This window comes from Arachis hypogaea, chromosome 12, assembly GCF_003086295.3.
Source record: "Arachis hypogaea cultivar Tifrunner chromosome 12, arahy.Tifrunner.gnm2.J5K5, whole genome shotgun sequence".
Lineage (NCBI taxonomy): Eukaryota > Viridiplantae > Streptophyta > Magnoliopsida > Fabales > Fabaceae > Arachis > Arachis hypogaea.
In genome coordinates, this window is record NC_092047.1 from 114,665,542 (window position 1) to 114,681,532 (window position 15,991).

Here is a 15,991-nt window from a genome sequence, read left to right on the forward strand (position 1 = left end):
GAATATTTATAGTGTGACAGTGAATTAAAGTGAGATGAACATGTTTTAGGTTATCAAATTTTGACCTGATGCAAGCAAAATTTTCCCCAAATGTTTTAACCTTTTCAATAGAATATAGAAGCAAGCATTACTTTATAAGCATGAATATAGTGCAATGATATGTGTGTCATGTGTGTGCGTTTAATTAGAATTTTGGTGAATGTTCATATTGTTACATTTAATGTTTCTTAAACATTAGTTGAGATTTTCCGTGGATATCCTATTTTCTTGACTGGCAGTAAGTCTTGTTCTTATGTAGATTCTAGAAATTAATGATGCCTATATATGAATGCTAACAAGAAGTTTTGAAGATTGTCACAAGGAGCGAAAAATAGGTATTGTGTTTGTGACCAGGTTCAAGGGAATGTTGGTATTGATTGAATAACTGGATGGTTGGTGGATTTACTGGTAAGATAATGCTGAAAATTACCAATGGTTAAAAGCTGAGAGAAGAAATTCTCTTAGAAACTACACATTCTCTGTCAAATTTATGCCGCTAGATATTGCAGATATCTTACATTGCTCAAATCAAGCAACTAAATAGCTATATTATAGCCATAAATACAATTGAGTGGACGCGATTCATTCTCTAGTCTTTACACACTGCAATATTATATTGAGTGTTAATAAGATCTGTTATAGCCATTAATATAATGTCTATGATCTCTATCATAGAAATATATATAGACTAGAACTAGATGAATACAGATTAACTGAAACTTGTGTACATTTCTGGTTCGTCCGAACACTAGGGAGGCCGAGCTTAAGCGCTTCCGAGTGGGTCGTCACCAAGGAGGAAGAGCTTTACGTCGGCCGAAGTCAAACACCGCGGCAGGAATACCTGCACAAGATACTCCGACGCTCAAGTCAGTAGTGATTCACGGTGAATGAGTTAAAAGAAAAGAGTGAGAGAATAAGAGTGATAGAACCTGAGACCTAGCCGAGCATATTAGCTAGGTTTTATAGGAGTTGTCATCTGCCCGTTAGTGGATAAGTCCTAGTTTGTAGGTTGGTTATGATCTTCTGTTTTGTTGAGCACGTTTTCTATTTCTTCGGATGGGCGAAGCCGAGCTTATCTGCTCACGTGCCGAGTATTCTGGGCGGCTGGTACGGGGCCGAGCTTTATGATGCACGTGTCTTTTTATTCGAACAGGTGAGGCTGAGCTTACCTGCTCTTGTTTCGAGCTTGTTTGATGTGATGCCAGCCTCAGATATTTGCGTGCCGAGCTTTGCGGTTGTCCGAGGATAAGGGTGACGTATCACAGCCCCCAAGCTTGCCTTGGTTTGGACAGAACAGAGGCGAGCTTTTTTCTCGGTAGTGTCTTATTCCTCGGTCAAGGATTTTGGTTGTACGTCCATGCCCCTCAGCCCCCAAGCTCGTCTTAGTTCATCAGGTGAATTTGAAAACGTTTTCAGCATTAAATGCTTGCTTCGTCTTTCGCGCTTTTAATGAGTGACTGATGTGATTAGTGCTGTGTTTTCCAAGGCGCCCCTGGCCGTGTGATTGGTGTGGTTTTTGATCGTGGGTATTTGAGTGGCTCAGATTGGAAGGTAACGCTTCATATGTAACTCCCTCTTTTTGTAAAAAGCCTGTTTGCCTTTTGATTTCTCATTGTTTCTTTTTCTGTTTTGGGGATTCTGCGATTCGGAGAGAATGAGCAAAAAAGGTGAGTGCTGATTTGCATTTTCGTTCCTTCTTCCTTTCTCATTTTTGCATGGAAGAAAAAATGGCTGATGTTGTTGGGGATGATCTCTATGGTTGGGTTGACACTAAGGTTAGGGGTTATGCTTCTCAGTTTAGTGATAGGGAGTCTGTTGAAATTTTGGGGTCTAACGTTTGGGTTAGGAGTGGTAGTAAAATTAAGATAGAGATACTGCCTTGTGATTCTGATGACCGTGTCTTCCATTGTCGTAGTGACTGGGCCTTTTTCTATATGTATAGTTGCTTGTTTACTGAACTAGAAGTTAGACTTCCTTTCACTGAGTTTGAATGTGGCGTTTTATACTGGTTAAATTGCGCTCCGAGTCAGCTTCATCCTAATTCATGGGGGTTCGTTAGGGCGTTCGAGATTTTGATGGAGTTTCTGGAATGTCCTCCGTCTCTTAGGTTATTCTTCTCATTGTTTCAAGCTAAGGGGGTTGGTCGTGGGTTGTGGATTAACTTAAGTAGTTATCCTCGTCGTGCCATCTTCGGTCTTTATAAATCTTCCTTTAAAGATTTCAAAACCATGTTCGTTAAGGTTAGGAGCGTTCCGGAGGAGTTCCCCTTCTATTTGAATGAGCATCTTGTTGAGAAATTTCCTTTGTCATGGTGTTCGGAGCCTATGCAAGTCTTGGATGTGGATGATAGGTCGGTTGATGATCAAATTTTAATGGAATTTTTGTTTGAGAAATTGGGTCCGAAAGGTTTGTTGTCTGTGTCCGAGTTGTTGAAGTGGGATGTCGATAGGCCAGCTGTTCTGAGCTATCTAGGTAATGCGAATTTTAGCTGTTTTGGTATTGTATGGTATTTGGTTTATTTTCATATTTCCTCTGTTATGTGTAGGTGACAAGGCTCCTACCATTACTACTGCTGGGCTGAAGTTATTTTTTAGTCAACGAAAAAGGGTGGAGAAGGAAAGTTCGGCAACCAATGCTGAGAAGGATCCTGCATATCAGCCTGAGGGGACCTCCAAACCGAAGCGGAAGAGAGGTTATGTAAAGGAAAAGGTTACTGAAACTTTTTGGAAAAAGGGGAGTCGTCTCAAGAATTGCAGAGAGTGGAGTCAGCCTATGAATCCCAAAAAAAGCTACATGGTTATGTGGAAGATATTCACGCCCGTTCTCTCTGGGCTAAATTATATCCTTTTTCTGTTATGGCTGACGAGCTCTGTTGTTTTCCTGATGATTTGAAGATGATTGACAGTGTTGGTCATGTTGGTATTAGCCGTTTTCTTCAGGTGGGAGTTTGCTTGTATTTATGATTTTTGTCTGTGTTTTACGCTGTTTTGACCCTTCTGCTTGTGTTCCAGGTAATTGGGGCTCGTATTGTTGCTGTAGGCCGAGCACAGGAACTTGCTCTGGAGAGGGAGAGTAAAGCTGCTGTAGATGCTGTCAAGTTATCCATGGCTCTGGAGGAGAAGGAGAAGACCATTACAGAGCTGTCTTCTGAGTTGGTCGAGGAGAAACGCCTTCGGCTTTCGTCTACAGAGGAGGTGAAGACTACTAAGGCTGAAAATGTTTCCTTGGGGTCAAGGGTCAAGGAGTTGCAGACCGAAGTCTATGAAGCTTTTGCATAAGGGTTTGAGCGTGCCGTTTCTCAAGTGCAGGTTCTGTTTCCGGAATCGGATGTGGAGAAGCTTGATGCGACCAAGGTGGTTGTGAGTGGGCAGCTTGTTGATGATGAAGCTGTCGCTGTCAATGATGGCGAAGGATCCAGCATTGGTGACAAGATCGAGTAGGCTCTTAGTTGGATAGGCATCATATGTAGTTTTTGTAGCTTTTTAGAACTTTCTTAGTTATGTCCTTTTTGGATAACTCCGTTCTTTGTGATACTTTGGCTTCCGAGCATATGGCTCGTCTTAAGCATGACTTTATTTTGTAGAAGTTGATATTTTGGAGAAATTTATGATTATCTGTTGGAAGCAATCATATATATGCATTGAATGTGGCCTAAGCCGTTCTTTGAACTTGTCAGAAATGTGAATAGATGTTTTAATGTAGTATTTGTCTTTTTTGAATGGAAGCGGTTTTTGTTTGATGATAATGTTTGTTTGTACATCTCCCGAGCAGTATCCTCGGTAAGCGCGTGTTGTTTTCCGAGTATGAAGCTCGGATTAGTCTGTTAACTGGAAACACTTTGACTTTTTCTTATGATGAGAGTTTTCCGAGGAATATGCTCGGCTTATGATGTTAGTGTTCCGAGGATAATGCTCGGATGATTCGGTGCGTTTACTAACTAAAATGTATGCTAACTGTCAAAATGAGAACTGTTTTGATTGTACATTAGGTTGTATGGGTACAATGATTTGTTGCGTCCGGCCTCATTAAAACCCTTTCCGAGTAAAACCCTTGCGCTTTGGGAAAAAAACCGTCGGAGGGAAAAAAGAGTACCATCATTCGCTATTACACAGGCTATGTCATGATTGATATTCCCTTAGAGAGGAGATGTTCCATGTTCCTGGAAGTTGCTCTCCTCTAAGGGTCTCTAATTTGTAAGCCCCCTTTCCGAGGTTTTGAAGAACTCGGAAAGGACCTTCCCAATTTGCCGCTAATTTGCCATGTGCTGGTGGTTTCCGTGCATCTTCTGTTCGTCTGAGTACGAGGTCTCCATTGTTAAAGGACCTGTGAACTACTCTTTTGTGGTGTCTTTGCTCTAGGTATTGTTTTCTGGCTCGCTACTTTATGGCGGAGATGTCTCTATCTTCTTCTACGAGGTCCAGTTCGGCTGACCGAGTTTGTTGATTGTTTGGTTGATTATAGAGGTCGGTCCTTAACATTGGGACGCTGATCTCTACTGGAATGAGTGCTTCTGCGCCATATACCAATTTGAAGGGAGTTTTCCCTGTGGCAGATTGAATGCTGGTGTTGTAACTCCATAGAATTTCTGGAATGAGGTCAGCCCACTCCCCTTTAGCTTCGCCGAGCTTTTTCTTTAATCCCTGCAAGATAATTCTATTAGCTGATTCAACTTGTCCGTTAGTCTGTGGGTGCTCTACTGAGCTGAAGTGATGTTTGATGTTAAAGTTTGTCAGAAAGGTGGCGAGCTTATGGTCCGTAAATTGTCTCCCGTTATCTGAGATTATTTCTCTTGGGATACCGAATCTGCATATGATATTTTTCCATAGAAAAGATCGCACTTTTTCTGATGTTATGTGTGCTAGTGGTTGTGCTTCTATCCACTTAGAGAAATAATCTATTGACACTAAGAGGAACTTTACCTGGCCTGGCGCTTTCGGAAAGGGTCCGAGGATATCCAATCCCCACCTATCGAAAGGCCAGCTTACCTCTATGGTATGGAGCTCCTCGGCTGGGGTTTCTGAAAGAGTGGCATGCTTTTGACAATTATCACATGCTTTGACTTTTGTGATGCAGTCTCGTTTTATCGTCGGCCAATAGTATCCTGTTCGCAATATCTTTGCTGCTAATGCTCGGCTGCCGATATGGTTGCCGCAGACTCCTTCGTGCGTTTCGGCCATAACCTCCTCGACTTCCTCGTTGCTGATGCACTTGAGCAGTGGTTGTGAGTGTCCTCGCCTGTATAGGGTGTTTCCGAGCACTGTATAGAAGCTTGCTTTTCTTCGGAAGAGCGGCAAGTTCGGCTCATCATTTGGAATGGTGCCTGTATTAATGTAATTGATAAAAGGTGTTCGCCAATCTGGGACCTGTGTAATACTCAAAATTGTTTCTTGCTCAAAACTTGGTTTGTCCAGTGTTAGCTGGGACAGTGCCGATGTGTTTTCGGCCTGCCGTGTTGTGGCTAACTTAGATAACACATCGGCCCTGGTATTTTGTTCTCGGTTTACATGGATAATATTAAATTCTTTAAATTTTGAAATTAGATCCTTTGTTATGAGCCAATATTTCTCTAACAAAGGATCTTTTACCTGAAATTCGCCCTTTATTTGATGTACCACTAAGGAAGAGTCGCAATAGGCTGTTATTCGAGGTATTTGTAGTTGTAGGGCGAGCTTCAGTCCGGCAAGTAGGGCCTCATATTCTGCATGATTGTTGCTTGCGTTGAAGTGGAACTGTAGTGACTGCTCGGCCACTACCTTGTCTCTTTCTTTTAGTAGTATCCCTGCGCCACTGCCCTCTTTGTTTGATGCTCCATCCACATGTATGCTCCAACTGACCTCTGTATTATGTGTGTCTTTAGTCATCTCCGATATAAAGTCGGCTAGCACCTGTGACTTTAGTGTTTTCCTTGATTCGTATTGGATGTCGAACTCGGAGAGCTCGACCGACCACTTTATCAATCTGCCGGCGAGCTCGGGTCTGGTTAATATCTGCCTCAGCGGTTGGTCTGTTCGTACTATGATTGTGTGGCTCTGAAAATAGTGTCGCAGTCTTCTTGCTGTGGTGATTAGTGCTAGCGCCAGTTGTTCTATCTTTGGGTACCTCGTTTCTGTTGGTTGTAGCACCCTACTAATGAAGTATACTGGGCTTTGCTTTCTTCCTGTTTCTGTTACTAAAACCGAGCTTATAGCTTGGTTAGATACTGATAGGTATAAATACAGTGGGTTACCTGTTTCTGGTCTTTGGAGGATTGGTGGTGATGTTAAGTGTTGTTTAAGTTCGGTAAAAGCATTTTCGCATTCGTCTGTCCAGTTGAACTTCCTGCCTTTAGAGAATGTTTGGAAAAAGTGATAAGATCGGTTTGCCACTGCAGGTAGGAAACGTGACAGGGCAGCTATTCGTCCTGCAAGTTGCTGAACCTCCTTTACCGTTTTTGGGCTTGTCATGTTCAGCACGGCTTTGCACTTTTCAGGGTTGGCCTCGATGCCTCGAGATGTTAACATGAATCCTAAGAACTTCCCTCCTTGTACTCCGAACGCGCATTTGTCTGGATTGAGTCTCATGTTATATGCTCGGAGTTGTCTGAAGATTTCTACTAAGTCGTCACAGTGGGACCTTTGCATAGGTGTTTTTGCGACCATGTCATCTACATAGACCTCTATATTGCGGCCTATCTGCTGTTGGAACACCTTGTCCATTAGCCTTTGATATGTCGCACCTGCATTCTTTAGGCCAAATGGCATTACCTTGTAACAAAAATTCCCATGTTCTGTTATAAAAGCTGTTTTGCTTTGGTCTTCTGGGTGCATTAGGATCTGGTTATAGCTAGAGTATGCATCCATAAAGCTCAAAGCTTTGAAACCAGAGGCGTTATTAACTAATTTATCAATGCAAGGCAGTGGATATGCATCTTTGGGGCAAGCTTTATTTAAGTTTGTAAAGTCGACGCACATGCGCCATTTACCTGAGTTCTTCCTTACCATTACCACGTTAGACAGCCATGTGGTGAAGCGAATCTCTCTGATGAAGCCTGCATTGAGGAGCTTCTGGGTTTCTTCGAGTGCTGCTTGTTTTTTCTCTTCTCCGAGGTTCCTTTTCTTCTGTGCAACTGGTCGGACTGTTTTGTCAATTGCTAGCTTGTGGCAGATGACCTCTGGATTTATTCCGGGCATATCGTCTGGCGTCCATGCGAAAAGGTCGGCGTTCTGACGCAGTATGTGAATGAGTCTTGCTCGGTCTGCCCCTTCTAAGGCTTCTCCAACATATGTGCATTGGTTGTCGTCTGCTGTTAGTGTTACTTGTTGAAGATTGTCCACCGGCCGAGGTCTTTCACCGAGGTCTTCCCTTGGGTCAAGATCGGCTAGTGTTGCTGTGTTGGGAGACGTTTGGATGGCTTGGACCTGGGGCCGAGCTTCCTGTTTTGTTTGGTCTGGTTTTAGACCAGCGTTATAGCATTGCCGAGCTTCTTGATGGTCAGCATACACCGTAGCGATCTTGTTTTCCTGCACTGGAAACTTGACACACAGATGTAATGTGGACACCACTGCCCTGAATATGTTCAGTGCGGGTCTCCCAAGTATAATATTATAAGGGCTGTAACAGTTTACTATTAGATATTGGATATCAATTGATTTTGACATTGGGATCTCTCCCATCGTGGTCTTTAGCCATATGTGTCCCATGATGGGGACTCTCTCTCCGGAGAACCCAATTAGCTCTCCAGAGGAGGGTTGTATCAATTTTTCTGATAATTTCATTTTTGTAAAAGTAGAGTAAAATAAAACGTCAGCACTACTACCTGGATCTAACAATGTTTTTCTTACCAACAGTTCTCCGAGCTGGATGGAAATTACCACGGGTCGTCGAGGTTAGGGCTTGCCGATTTGAAGTCTGTTTGGTTGAAGGATATTGTAACGTCTGGTTCTTTGCCCTTCTTTGGTTGTATGGTTCCTTCGATTGCCAGCATTGCTCTATAGCTCCGCTTCCTGGCCGAGCTTGTTTCTCCTCCGCCTGCGAATCCTCCTGATATGTGGTTGATGACTCCTCTTGGCGGATCAGGAGTCGTTCTCTCTTTTTTGTCGTCAGCCGTTGCATGCTTATGCTCTGCCCTGTCCGAGTTTCCTCCTCTGCCCTTCCGGGTCTCAATGTATTTGTCCAGGAGACCTTGGCGTGCTAGTCTTTCCAGGAGGTCCTTCGCAACGATGCAGTCATCTGTGGTATGACCGAACTTCCGGTGGAAGGCACAATGTTTTGTCTTGTCTACGAATCGCTGATCCTGGTAGTTTCCTGCTCGGGCTGGTGGTTTTATGATTCTGGCGTTGAGGATCTCTCTGATGATGTTCTCTCTTCTGGTGTTAAATCTGGTGTATGTGTTGTACTTTGACGCGGGCTTAGGAGGTTTCTTTGTGTCCCTGTTGCCTGGCGACCTGAAAGTCCTTTCCTCATCTCTCCGATGTGGCTGTTTCTCTGATTTCTGGGCTTCTCGGAGTTCTTCGATCTCCATTTGCCCAGCCGCCCTTTCTCGGAATTCCTCTAGCGTCTTTGGTTTTGTTATGGCAATAGTCTCCCGAAATTTGCCAGGTCTGAGGCCGGCTTTGAGAGCATGCAGGTGAACGACCGGGTCCAAGTCTTAGATCTCCATAGTGGCGTCAGCGAATCTGGTCATGTAGTCTTTCAGACTCTCGTGCTGACCTTGTTTGATGGTGCCGAGAAAGTCCGAGCCATGTACATATATTCTTGATGCAGCGAAGTAATCAATAAATGATCTGGCGAGGTCTTCAAAGGAAGAGATCGAACCTGCAGAAAGTTTAGAAAACCAGAGTAACGCCGCACCATCTAGGTAAGTGGGAAATGCTCGACAGAGGACGGGCTCATTGTTCGGGCCGTTGAAGAACATCATCGATTGGAACTTCTTCACATGGGCTCGGGGGTCGCCGAACCCCTTGTACGGTTCTAGCGCGTTGGGCAGCGTAAAGTTTTTCGGCATCTGGTAGTTTGTGATCTCCTCGGAGAAAGGGTTGTCAAGGGTGAGCTTCTCCTTTGGCGGGACGATGTTTAAAGGGTCCGCCGCACTTTGAGCCGAGCCCTTGGAGTTCTCTCCATTGTTCTGTGTTGAGAGCTCGGCTATTCTTCGTACCTCCGCCTGAAGCTCAGCGATTTGAGCCAGGAGGTCGTCTTGCGAGAGTTGTGGATTTTCCTTGTCAGCCATATCCGAGGATCGGGAATCCTGCAAAACAAAGTAGAAGACTAAACGAAGGAAAAAATGGGGTTAGATGTACTCCGGGCCCCACGGTGGGCACCAAGTGGTTCGTCCGAACACTAGGGAGGCCGAGCTTAAGCGCTTCCGAGTGGGTCGTCACCAAGGAGGAAGAGCTTTACGTCGGCCGAAGTCAAACACCGCGGCGGGAATACCTGCACAAGATACTCCGACGCTCAAGTCAGTAGTGATTCACGGTGAGTGAGTTAAAAAAAAAGAGTGAGAGAATAAGAGTGATAGAACCTGAGACCTAGCCGAGCATATTAGCTAGGTTTTATAGGAGTTGTCATCTGCCCGTTAGTGGATAAGTCCTAGTTTGTAGGTTGGTTATGATCTTCTGTTTTGTTGAGCACGTTTCCTATTTCTTCGGATGGGCGAAGCCGAGCTTATCTGCTCACGTGCCGAGTATTCTGGGCGGCTGGTACGGGACCGAACTTTATGATGCACGTGTCTTTTTATTCGAACAGGTGAGGCTGAGCTTACCTGCTCTTGTTTCGAGCTTGTTTGATGTGATGCCAGCCTCAGATATTTGCGTGTCGAACTTTGCGGTTGTCCGAGGATAAGGGTGACGTATCAATTTCTATTGCACTAGAGCTTATCTTTTTTATTTGGGAGGGAGCTCATGTCTTTTTTCATTTTTTTTCCTTATGCTTCAACCGATGCAGGCTTGTGCTCATTTGGTAGTTAGTATAAATTTGAGCATTAATAGGACTTTTTTTTTTTTCAAGTAATATTCTAAAATAGTTCCCGAATAATTTTTAGTCAAATAATTTAATTTTCAACAAATTTTTATTACTAAATTGATCTCTAACTTTTTGTTTTATCAAACATATCAATCTCTATGTTGAATTTTAGTAAAAAAATTAGACAAATTAGTCTATGTTATTATTTAATAAAAGGCATGACAGTTTTTAGCTTTTTTTAAAAATTTTTCAAATTAGTCTCTCTACATAGATAAATAATTTAATGTTAAAATTGATTATCTAGCATAATAAAAATTTGAAAACTAATTTGATGATTAAAATTTTTTGAGGGCATAAGTGTCTGATTAAAATTTTCTTAAGCACTGATTTGAGATATTGTTCTTTTTATGTAAAATAAATTTTTTTGTTATTTCAAAATAGAGACATTAATTTATAAAATATTAATGATACAGTACATACATTAGTTCTTAGAATATTTTAGGTGAGTAAAAGCTCAGAATAATTCATGAACTTTTATTTTCTATTCAAATTGGTCATTAAAATATTAATTAATTTAATTTGAATCTTATAAATACATTGACATCTTTATTAATATTTCAAACTCGATCTACAGGAAAAATTTACATAAATTTTTGTTAATTTAAGTATCAAAATTTTTTACAGGTATCATTCTTCACCTGTTCACAAGAAATTTGGATGACTTCATTTTTACATGAGAAGATGTATGAATTTTCACCATAAAAACATCTAAATCTCAGGGTGTCTCAAAGCACACTAATTTTAAATAAGTCTTGAAATATATGTTTTTATTAAATATGAATAAATATTAATTTATCTAATATTTCACCAAAATTTGACAAAATAACTAATTTCTCTAACAAAATAAAAAAAACAAATACTAATTTAGAATTAAAATTGATTGAAAATGAAAAATTAAGATTATTTTGATTTTTTACTCTTTGGTCTTGTCCGTGTTTTTTTAACTTTTTATGAACCATAGTCGAGAGCAGCTAGGGTTCAGTTTCGTTCTGCTGAGTCGCATACCGCTGTTTAGTGTTTAGTATTAATCATAGAAAGAAGATAAGAGAAAAGGAAGATGAACGAACAAAAAGAGATGCAATACGTGTGTTTCAAGACGCTAGATATGTTTTATGGAATCGACGTCTCCGATTTGCTTTCTCCGCCCAAGGAGTTGGAGGACCAGGCGGTGCTGACTTGGGCTTCTCTTCCTCCGATTCCAGCTGCTTTCAAGGCTGATCTTCCGGCTTTCTGCATGCAGCTTGTGGAGTTCGACTCCAACTTCTATCTCCTCGGCGGTCTTCAAAATCGTCCTTTCGCCAAATCTCGTTTCGGTCCTCCTTCGTTCAAAACATTCCAACTTCATCTGGAAGAAGATAATGAGAAACAGAAGCAGAAGCAGTTAACGTTCAAGGAGGTGGACTCAATCTCTAAACCACCAATGTGCTACGCCAAGATGGTGTTCGACTACGAAAAAATTAAGAAGGATTATTATTTCATCCAGTTCGATCCCATGATGCCTCGAGTATCATCGGATTCCTTCTGGGTTCTGCCCTCACAAACACGTGACTGGCAACCTCTACCGTCTCCTCCTGACTTGGGCCTCAGTATTTTTGATGTACTTGAAACAAATCATTTTGTGTATGATGAAAAAATATATTTTCAAACCATTTATATGACAAATGATGGATCTATGGAATTAAAGAGCAAAACTTCTTCACCCAGTGTTGGAGATATGACAGATGATGCATTTATGGAATTAAAGAGCAAAACTTCTTCACCCAATGTTGGAGAGTTGGAAAGCGTGCTCTTCTATTCCTTTGATCCATCCTTGGGAGGTGGGACATGGACTATACAGGGGGGAGCTGATGCATTCATAGAATCTTTCAGTTTTACTGTTCAGGGCAGACAGCGCTACCACCGTCCCATTACACTGCCTCTTCCAGGTATCATTGTCAGCAATTTCAATCATAATGACTTAATTCGTTTGTTTGTTTCTCTAATTTATTTATCTTTTTTATATGGTGGATCAAAAGTTATTTTTCTCAGCATAAACATACTACAATCGATATGGAATTGAATTGAATTGAGTTTTGTTAGATCATTAAGGATATTTTCAGCAGTGAAACGTATAATTGAATTGAAATCTATTCCTTATGTTTTTTGTTGCAGTTCGCGGGGATTATAGTCTTCATCTCTCTACTTCTGACATTGAAAGATCCGATCATTTTGGTGAATGGAAAAATGGATATAAAGCAACCTTACATGCCTTGCTTGTGAACAAAAGAGGTGTTCGATTTGTTCAGCCAATCGAGGGTTGTTTTGAGGGCATCCAACCTGCATTTTATGCTGCATGTCCGACTCTCGTCTACCTTGATAACAACATGGTTTGTGCCATGTTAATTGGCTTTCTAGAGGAGCATCATAAACGTAGATGTCCATTATTTTGTGTTTCTATATTTCAGTTATCTATCATGGAGGATGCTATTGATATGGATTACATTAACAGTCCTGCTCATAAAAAGGTTCATAATTTCTTAACTGTTAATGTAATCAGGAGAAATGTCTATTCCATGGTAGATTATTTGGAAAGACCTTTTATACGGAGAGACATATACCCATTTATAGATGAAATTAAGGAATTTCTTTGGATAGAGTCAAAAGATCTTCTCTCTCCTGTGTCAAAGAAGCCAAAGCTCATCTAGAGTTATTTCCATTTTAACATCTTTTATTCATGTTTTGCTTAAATTTTCTTTGGATGTATTTTTGGTTTAAGAATTAAGAAGACATGATACTTCCAACTGTATTTTGTGGAATTGGAAACTTTATACTGAAAGAATTGGGTTGAATTTTTTAAAGAATTCCTTTGTAATTGTTTAATTTGGGATGAATGTGATGTTATTAATAGTATTTATGATTTCGTTTACTTTCGAGCCGTGGCGTTGCTAGCTCTGGCTGTACTGAGGCTTGCTTGAGTACTACCTCCGACTGCTTGGTTGCGAAAAAGTTCGAAGAAACACTGATTTTATTGGATGTATATGGGCCATGGCTTTTGGTGAAGTGATAGCAAAGCTGAGCAATCTTGATTACTTTCAAGCATTGAGATTGTGAATGTTTTGGCTTGATCAGCACTTGGCTATGGTTATTGCATAAATTCAATTATTCAAGCTACGAATATAGTAATTGCTTGAGATTGTGGCAGCAAAACAAAGTGTAGTTTGCCATATGAAATTTTAAATTTTGCATGCAAAGAAAGTCTCATTAGTGAGAGATAGAGGAATTAGAAAAACCTACATAATACTATAGCTCTTTGATTATTTCATAAAATAAATTGCATATAAATATAATCATACTTAATAAATGAAGTTTTGTGTTATATCAATGGCATTGTTTCAGATTTATTTGTTGTCTTATATTGCTTTACACCAGAGAGATTGTCACTGAAATTTACTAATCAGGTTAATGATCTGTGTTTTTACAGTGATAATGCTAGCTACTAAATTAGATAGCTTAATTCGGTACAAATAGTTTTTGTTACTTGTATTGTCACAAATTATAACAAGAGTAACTTCATCTGCTATTCCCCGGAACAATCATTTAATAAGTATGCCTTTTTGACATAGATTGATGACCTGAATATTTATAGTGTGACAGTGAATTAAAGTGAGATGAACATGTTTTAGGTTATCAAACTCTGACCTTAGTTAGTTATTGTTGTATAAACCAAATGAACGTCTACAATTTTCAAGTGTGGGATTCGTGTTTTGCTGATGCAAGCAAAATTTTTCCCCAAATGTTTTAACCTTTTCAATAGAATATAGAAGCAAGCATTACTTTATAAGCATGAATATAGTGTAATGATATAAGTGTCATGTGTGTGCGTTTAATTGGAGTTTTGGTGAATGTTCATATTGTTACATTTAATGTTTCTTAAACATTAGTTGAGATTTTTCGTAGATATCCTATTTTCTTGATCGGCAAGAAGTCTTGTTCTTATGTAGATTCTAGAAATTAATGATGCCTATATATGAATGCTAACAAGAAGTTTTGAAGATTGCTTCACAAGGAGCGAAAAATAGGCATTGTGTTTGTGACCAGGTTCAAGGGAATGTTGCTATTGATTGAATAACTGAATGGTTGGTAGATTTACTGGTAAGATAATGCTGGGAATTACCAATCGTTAAAAGCTGAGAGAAGAAATCCTCTTAAAAATTACACATTTTCTGTCAAATTTATGCCGCTAGATACTGCAAATATCTTACATTGCTCAAATCAAGCAACTAAATAACTATATTATAGCCATAAATGCAATTGAGTGGATGCGATTCATTCTCTAGTCTCTACACACTGCAATATTATATGCTAAAAATATAGTCAGAATTTGCCTTATTTAGTATTCATTAATTATCGCAATAATTAATAAATGCTAAATAAGACAAATTATAGCTGTTTTTGACTAATTTTCTTTGATTACCAAATATTTCCGTATTATATTAAGTGTCAATAAGATCTGTTATAGCCATTAATATAATGTCTATGATCTCTATCATAGAAATATATATAGACGAGAATAGATGAATACAGATTAACTGAAACTTGTGTACATTTCTATTACACTGGAGCTGATTTTTTTTATTTGGGAGGGAGCTCATCGTCTTTTTTCATTTTTTTTCCCTTATGCTTCAACCAATGCAGGCTTGTGCTCATTTGGTAGTCAGTATAAATTTGAGCATTCATGGAACGTGTTTTTTTTTTCAAGTAATATTCCAAAATAGTTCCCGAATAATTTTTAGTCAAATAATTTAATCTTCAACAAATTTTTATTAATAAATTGGTCTCTAACTCTTTATTTTATCAAACATATCAATCTCTACGTTGAATTCTAGTAAAAAGATTAGACAAATTAGTCACTTTTTTTTTTTTTGGTGACTAGACAAATTAGTCACTGTTATTATTTAATAAAAGACATGACAATTTTTAGATTTTTTTTTTTAAATTTCTCAAATTAGTCTCTTTATATAGATAAATAATTTAATGTTAAAATTGATTTATCTAGCACAATAAAAATTTAAAAACTAATTTGATGATTAAAATTTATTGAAGGTATAAGTGTCTGATTAAAATTTTCTTAAGCACTGATTTGAGATATTGTTCTTTTTATGTAAAATAAATTTTTTTGTCATTTTAAAATAAGGACATTAATTTATAAAATATTAATAATACAGTATATACATTAGTTCTTAGAATATTTTTAAGTTGAGTAAAAGTTCTGAATAATTCATGAATTTTTATTTTCTATTCAAATCTGTCATTAAAATATTAATTAATTTAATTTGAATCTTATAAATACATTGACATCTTTATTAATATTTCAAACGATCTACAAAAAAAATTTACATAAATCTTTGTTAACTTAAGTATCGGAGTCTTTTGCAGGTACCACCATTCTTTACCTGTTCACAAGAAATTTGGATGACTTCAACTTTATATGAGAAGACGTCTGAATTTTTACCACAAAAACATCTAAATCTCACGTTCAGTCTCAAAGCACACTAATTTCAAATAAGTCTTGAAATATATGTTTCTATTAAATATGAATAAATATTGATTTATCTTATATTTCACCAAAATTTGACAAAATAATTAATTTCTCTAACAAAATAAAAAAACAAATACTGATTTAGAATTAAAATTTATTGAAAATGAAAATATCCAAATGTTGGTATCAATATTCAAATGTTACTCAAAGTCAAATGTAGTGGTTGTCGACGTACGAGGACAACCAGATAAATAACGACGTTAAATTAAAATTCGGTTCGGTTCGATTAGAAATCCAGTCACTCAGTCATCTGGTTGGGTTTGCCACCCTCTGGACTGTTTAAGCATTTGACCGAGTAAAAACCAGTTCGACTTGTCCAATTTTCATCAAAATCGGGGATCCGGCCCATTTTCTTAATCCAGGCGTGGTCATGTTTTT

General features: G+C 39.0%; 1 protein-coding gene across 1 annotated transcript; it reads left to right on the forward strand.

Moving 5' to 3' along the window:
* The first annotated feature begins 10,977 nt into the window (after positions 1–10,977).
* On the forward strand, positions 10,978–12,872 carry LOC112728464 (uncharacterized). Its single transcript, XM_025778602.3, has 2 exons — positions 10,978–11,960; positions 12,187–12,872. Exons 1-2 carry the CDS (start codon positions 11,093–11,095, stop codon positions 12,717–12,719), a joined length of 1,401 nt encoding a protein of 466 aa, XP_025634387.1. The 5' UTR covers positions 10,978–11,092; the 3' UTR covers positions 12,720–12,872.
* The last annotated feature ends 3,119 nt before the right edge of the window (positions 12,873–15,991 follow it).

What these genes read in the sequence shown, in the direction of transcription:
- LOC112728464 (XM_025778602.3), top strand. Translation starts at nt 11,093, where the DNA reads ATGAACGAACAAAAAGAGATGCAATACGTGTGTTTCAAGACGCTAGAT. An exon ending in CATTACACTGCCTCTTCCAG is followed by an intron (nt 11,961 to 12,186) that starts GTATCATTGTCA and finishes TTTTTGTTGCAG; the next exon opens with TTCGCGGGGATTATAGTCTT.